The following is a 6,000-nucleotide window of genomic DNA, read 5'->3' on the forward strand; positions in this document are numbered from 1 at the left end:
GGCACGGATGCTTTTGTTTACGGCAAGGACTTTTTCTGACGGTGTTCCGATTTCTGCCACTGTCAACTTGTTGACGACTCCGAAGATTATACGAGCGCAACCGATGTAGCGTTTTTTCTTCATCCATTTCAGCAATTCCGTTTCGAATTAATTCTGATGGCGAATCATTAACACATGTGTTGGTCGTCGCAGGGGGATCTTCTCGATCGTGGCAGATTAACTCTGAAGTTGGACTGTTATCCTGTTCATCGACATCGGCATTCTCTAACTTGAATGCAATTGGATTTTCTTCTGCTTCGAATAAATCATCTGCCTGGTTGCCACAACATTCATGTGTCCCATTTACGTGAGGAACTATACAACTCCTCTGAATCAAGTGCAAATCGTTCGCTGCATCCGGTGCGGTGGCTTCAGTTTTGATTAACAATTCTGTGCCAACCGTTTCTTCAGCAGAATGGCCAAGATGGTCTGTACTGATGTCTGCCTCGTACTTCACTGTGTTTTGCTTTTCGGTAAATCCATTGACCAGTGCAATGTTTTTGTTGCATCGCCAGCGAAACGCATACATCTTATCCAAACGCGATTCGCAATTCGTGCACAAAAATGATGGAACTCCAGGTAATACATTGGCCTACAAAAGTACAACTCTCATAAAACAGTCTTTCTTGTGGAATAGGCTGAGATGTCTGTTTTAACCATCTTCCTACCTGAAAACCGGTACAATCGAAGAGTTGTTGAAGCTTGTATTGTCCGGACTCGTCGTTCGTTAGGGGCTCCAAAGCTTCACATTTCGACAGGCACCATCGGCATACTTTGGATCTGGAAAATAATGTGCTATCACACCTTTTTATCATTTTGAACACCGACTTACTCAACATCATTCTCTTTCTTGATTAATGCCGCAGCTTTCATTTTGACTGCAATCGTATATTTCTGTGCAGAGATTTTATAAATACGTCCGGGTTGGATTTGTGTTCTATTCTGTGGTACTATTTGACAGCGCGGTAAAATTTCGTTAACACAGGAACTCAGGGCACTTTGACAGCTAGCCCCGAAGTCACTCAATCATGTAGGCAATTCAAAATATAATCTACCACGCAAACGTCGGTTAAACTCGATAAAATGGAACTTCGAGGTAATGAATGGAACGCTTTCTGACAAATTTTACACACAAACGGCTTTTCAATAAATCAATACAACGGTCAGCTGTTGCCGAGCTTTCCATAGCGATACGCGATCAGAAAAAAGTGTGCACTAATTCGGTGTAGTGTGCCACTTCGAACAAGTCCCGCATACGGGATGGTATGTGGTATCTCCATTTACAATATCCAGTCCACTTAAGCTGAGGCCACACGAAACGTAAAATTAATTTTTAATGTCAAACCGTTTGCGCTTATGTCAAAAAGTTTATGCCTCCGCGAAGACGTAAAACCAAGCGTAAAACCGAGCGTAAACACTGTTTGCATACACTTTGTTTACAAACAGAGCATAATGTAAGTTCTTATTTGCTGGTACAGCAACTAAATCTAAAATAACCGAAAAAAATATTTAAAAATCGACTTACCTCTTCGATTTCTATTTTCTCGGGCCAAAAACACGAATGTAAACACGTTTGACATTTCGGTATAAAATATTTTATATTTTAAGCCTGCCTACATGAAGCAAAAACGATTTTAACGTTACATATTTATTTTAAGCTCGCTTGTACGGTTCGTGTGCTTCCCCAGTTATGCTTATTTCACCACTATTGCTTATGTGGTGAAACCCGTGCACTAGTGTAGATTGAAGTTTTCTGTGAAACATTTCACGCTAGGCAAATGGGTAGGTCTCCTAGGGAGCGGACCAAAAACAAATGGCCATCGGACAGAACGAATCGACCGCGGTTGTATGTGGTTGTTCCAGACCACAACTGTCCCAGTCGAATAAAATTCCTGATCGGGCTACAGTCCGCTGATCGACGATTGTCCTGCTTCTTATTTACTCCTTATCATGCGCTCTTACCCAACCATACACAAGCTCGAAGCAGTTTTGAAGAGAGCCGTCGGTTCACAGAGAAAACATCGAATATTCTATACGGGAAAAGAAGGCAGTCACAGGCCTCGGTGATGACCGTTCGGCTGTTAGATCACGATCAGATTGTGTTTTCGACTAGTTGTGTTTCAGTTTGTTGTCAATATAGTTATCACCTGAGTTTGAGTTGAGTTTATCCTTTAATCGATCAGTTAGCTCTCGAGGCAATATGATCGCTGTATCGTGGTGTGTTCTTTTTATTCCGGCATTGGCTGTGTCCGGCGTAGTTGCCTATGAGTATCAAATCAAAACACTTGACGTCCCTATCGATCAGTTCAGCTTTACGAGCAATGCAACGTTTAAGTTACGGTAAGTTTTCCTTTGCGGATTTCCCGAAAGTTCATTCTATTGTATCCCGAAACGTAGTGACGACTTGTTTGATGGCGAAATCGTTGCCCTAACAAATTGTTTTCACTTGTTCCTCTAAGATAACAAATCTCGTTTGCACCGCCATTGGTATTTGCTATTTTTTTTTTTCATAAACACCTATTTTCCTCTGCAGCTACTTGCACAATGATACTTACGCGCGAAGCGATGGTCCTATTCTTCTGTACGCCGGCAATGAGGGTGACATCGAGTTGTTTGCTCAAAACACCGGTTTCATGTGGGAGCTAGCTCCGAAGCTAAACGCAACGGTTGTTTTCGCTGAACACCGATACTACGGCAAGTCGCTTCCGTTTGGCAACCGTTCGTTCGAGTCGCCAGCCACACTCGGTTACCTCACCTCTGAGCAAGCACTCGCCGACTATGCGCTGCTACTGGGCACCATCAATACGGCGAACGGAACCAATCGCGCCAAGCCCGTTATTGTGTTTGGTGGCTCTTACGGTGGCATGCTGGCGGCCTGGTTTCGCATCAAGTATCCGCACCTGGTAGTGGGAGCGATCGCCGCATCCGCCCCAATCCGCCAGTTCCCTGATCTGACGCCATGTGGCGTTTTCAATCAGATCCTTACGTCGGTGTTCCGGACCGCCGACAAGCCAGAGTGCGTGCACAACATCCGCCGCTCGTGGCAGGTAATGTCTAATTATTCCGCGACCGCCGACGGGCTGCGCGTGTTGAACGAAAAGTTCCACTTCTGCACCAACCTTACGAAGGCGACCGACGTCACGGAAACACTGTTTGCCTATCTCGCCGACGTGTACGGCAACCTGGCGATGATCAACTACCCGTACGAGTCAAACTTTCTTGGACCGGTCCCAGCGTATCCCGTGCGTGAATTTTGCAGTCACCTGGCGCTGAACTATACGGGCGCGGAGCTACTCGATCGGCTGTCGCTTGCACTCAACGTGTATACCAACTATAGCGGACAGGTGCTTTGCCTTAACATTAACTCATCGTACGCCGGCACTGGACTCGACGATCATGCTTGGGACTTCCAGTCGTGCACAGAAATGGTAATGCCGATGTGCACGGACGGTGTGCACGACATGTTCCTGCCGCAGCAGTGGGATCTGCATGCCTACACCGAAAAGTGCTTCAAAAAGTTTGGCGTTCGGCCACGACCGACCAACGTGCTCATCAACTACGGGGGACAGTTTCTCGAGTGAGTTTCTTTTTAGCGAACTCCCTATTATACTTTGAACACAATTCAGATATATTTTACAGTTTGTAGGTCAGCTTAGCGTTGCTATCTGTTCCTTAGCTTGTTACATGTGTTTTGTGTGGTTTGCTACGTTATCACTGTCACTCATGTCACTTTTACTTTCTTTCTCCTGTCCCAGCAGTAGTAGCATTACGAACATTGTCTTCAGCAACGGCCTGCTCGATCCGTGGTCTGGAGGAGGCGTGCTGCGTTCAAGCAACGATAAAATTAAAATCATACTCATCCCAGAAGGCGCCCATCATATCGATCTGCGTGCTTCGAACCCGAAGGATCCGGAAACGGTGGTTCTAGCACGAGAAAAGCACTATCGAAGCATACGTGACTGGATGTCGGAATATTGGCGGTTGAAGAGCTTCTGAGATCGCGAGATTGTCCGGGTCCCAGGCACATGCTACATGAGGGCGTTGTGCTTGTTTTCTTTGTAGCCAAGGAGAATGCCGCGATACGGACTTTTCTAAATTATCTTTGAACCGTACAGTGGCGATTGCTTCACGAACTCATTCAGCTTCGCCTCGAACAAATCCGACGTGACGGGCGTGCCCATCGTCCACAACGGATTCCGAACGACGTACTCAACCCAAAGCTGCAAAACCCAACAAAACTTAAGTGAAACTTTGCGAACGTTCCTCGTGCTTCTGCTAACACGAACCAATAGAAAGCAATAAAGTTTGATCGATTACAGAAGCGCTCGTCGGCTATCGTTGTCCTACCTTGCTGTAGATGGTTTGCAGAAACTCGCGAATGCCTGTCGAAGTGTTGTCCGTGTTGAGCACAAACTTCACGCCCGACGGTAGCTCCAGATAGTTGAGCGCATATTTATTCGTTTTGTAGTGCAGAAAGCCCGCCTTGGGGTCCATCGGTGATATCTTACTAACGAACGATTTGATCGAAAACAGCATCCCGTACATGAGCTTCGCTTCCTGAGCCGTTACCATGTGGATGATGGATATATTATTAATTGCGACAGTCAAATAAACGGCTTTTTTTGCACTGCAATCATCTTAAGATGGAAATTGAACAAATAATCGCCTACCTCGTCTTTCGTAATGCCAGAGTGTTTAAGGCGATTCCATTCGCCATAGTAGAGCAGTGTTCCGTATTTGTCGAAGATGTACAGATTACAGATCGTCATTTTGGTGCCGCGCTTGGTTACGCGCTTTAACCAACCAAGGGACTGACTTTACAAAGGGCTACAGCCCGAACAACCCGAATCAAGAAAGGATCGTGTTGATCAGTGAAAACGCCTTACCAAGTTCTGACGTGGTGGTCGTTCAGTGCGGATGTGCTTTGTGCTGTTTAATAATTTAAGCTGTTGTCAAGCAAGCGGTCAGGGTTGATGGTTCGGTGCGGTTTCGGTCGTAGCAGTTTGCCTGGACCTGGTGTTGACTTTGGTTGATTGATAGGGAGTTTGTAAACTATATCGAAAATTGTAAATAAAAGCGTAAGGTGGAATCCGGTGTGTGGTTTGTTGACAGTTCAGAACGGGCACCTTCGTGCCACAGTTGCCCAACAAAACACAAGAGCTGTTGCCACAATCTACACAACTAACGTGACAGCTGTGACAGCTGTGTCAAATTTAAAAAAATTAAGTCGTTTAAAACTATGACTGAGGGGAAACTTGAGAGGCAAAACAGCTCGAGCAACAACACACTAGATAAACGGCTTAGTGCATGGCCTTTTAGAAGAAAATAATCGAGCTGTTCGAGCAATAGCGTCGCTGGCTGTCCAACCACCTGTCGAGCATCAGCAACCACAGCAGCAACAAATGTCGCGACAGGTGCAGCAACATCAGCAGCAACAGTAAGTACAACTGTGGCAGTGAAGAACTGCGGCATGCAAAAAATACTACTCATTAGCAAACCGTATTTCCTAATGATTTGAATGAAGGCCATTATTTGGTCTTCTTTGGATTTGCAAGCTTTCTAGCAAGTAACCGTCCCTGTGATAATGACAGAGAATTCGTTTGCTGTGAATAAGGCTTGGTGCATCATTACTACGTTTCTTTTGTTTTTCATTTTACTGCTTTTACTTCTTGAATGTAGGTAAATGTAAATGTCTTGAATGTTCACTGCAAGCTACGTTTCTCTGTTCCGCCGAAACTTTAATACGTTCGAACAGAGGAGCCCTGTTCCATAGAATATGGTTCTATACGAAGAGCTGTACCTAGACGAAATTTAGAAACAATCGAAACTTGGCCACCAGAATATGACTCCTTCGAAGAAATAACGAAGGAATAACAACAACAGAGATAATACTGATAATCATATTGTTGTTGTGGGTCCAACCATCGGTGGTTGGTAGTGTAAGAAATATGCTTTATTCGT

General features: G+C 45.1%; 2 protein-coding genes across 3 annotated transcripts; one reads left to right on the plus strand and one right to left on the minus strand.

The window, feature by feature from the left end:
• The first annotated feature begins 2,018 nt into the window (after positions 1-2,018).
• LOC128267843 (lysosomal Pro-X carboxypeptidase) lies at positions 2,019-4,393 on the plus strand. Of its 2 annotated transcripts, none has more exons than XM_053005184.1 (3): positions 2,019-2,379; positions 2,573-3,616; positions 3,798-4,393. In XM_053005184.1, exons 1-3 carry the CDS (start codon positions 2,240-2,242, stop codon positions 4,033-4,035), a joined length of 1,422 nt encoding a protein of 473 aa, XP_052861144.1. In that variant the 5' UTR covers positions 2,019-2,239; the 3' UTR covers positions 4,036-4,393. The 2 variants fall into 2 exon arrangements, with proteins under 2 accessions (XP_052861144.1, XP_052861924.1); XM_053005964.1 differs by having other exon boundaries at positions 3,801-4,393.
• On the minus strand, positions 3,690-5,140 carry LOC128269332 (trafficking protein particle complex subunit 1). Its single transcript, XM_053007086.1, has 4 exons — positions 4,926-5,140; positions 4,710-4,866; positions 4,387-4,596; positions 3,690-4,259 (listed from the first exon to the last, which is right to left on the minus strand). Exons 2-4 carry the CDS (start codon positions 4,806-4,808, stop codon positions 4,131-4,133), a joined length of 438 nt encoding a protein of 145 aa, XP_052863046.1. The 5' UTR covers positions 4,809-4,866; positions 4,926-5,140; the 3' UTR covers positions 3,690-4,130.
• Between the last annotated feature and the right edge of the window lie 860 nt (positions 5,141-6,000).

Source organism: Anopheles cruzii, chromosome X, assembly GCF_943734635.1.
Source record: "Anopheles cruzii chromosome X, idAnoCruzAS_RS32_06, whole genome shotgun sequence".
Taxonomy (NCBI): Eukaryota; Metazoa; Arthropoda; class Insecta; order Diptera; family Culicidae; genus Anopheles; species Anopheles cruzii.

Excerpts from the sequence above, each read along its gene's own strand:
- LOC128267843 (XM_053005184.1), top strand. The coding sequence starts at position 2,240 with ATGATCGCTGTATCGTGGTGTGTTCTTTTTATTCCGGCATTGGCTGTG. Across the intron at positions 2,380-2,572 it reads AATGCAACGTTTAAGTTACG|CTACTTGCACAATGATACTT; the intron begins GTAAGTTTTCCT and ends TTTCCTCTGCAG. Across the intron at positions 3,617-3,797 it reads TACGGGGGACAGTTTCTCGA|TAGTAGCATTACGAACATTG; the intron begins GTGAGTTTCTTT and ends CTGTCCCAGCAG.
- LOC128269332 (XM_053007086.1), bottom strand. The coding sequence starts at position 4,808 with ATGACGATCTGTAATCTGTACATCTTCGACAAATACGGAACACTGCTC. Across the intron at positions 4,597-4,709 it reads CTGGCATTACGAAAGACGAG|GAAGCGAAGCTCATGTACGG; the intron begins GTAGGCGATTAT and ends GTAACGGCTCAG. Across the intron at positions 4,260-4,386 it reads TGCAAACCATCTACAGCAAG|CTTTGGGTTGAGTACGTCGT; the intron begins GTAGGACAACGA and ends TGGGTTTTGCAG.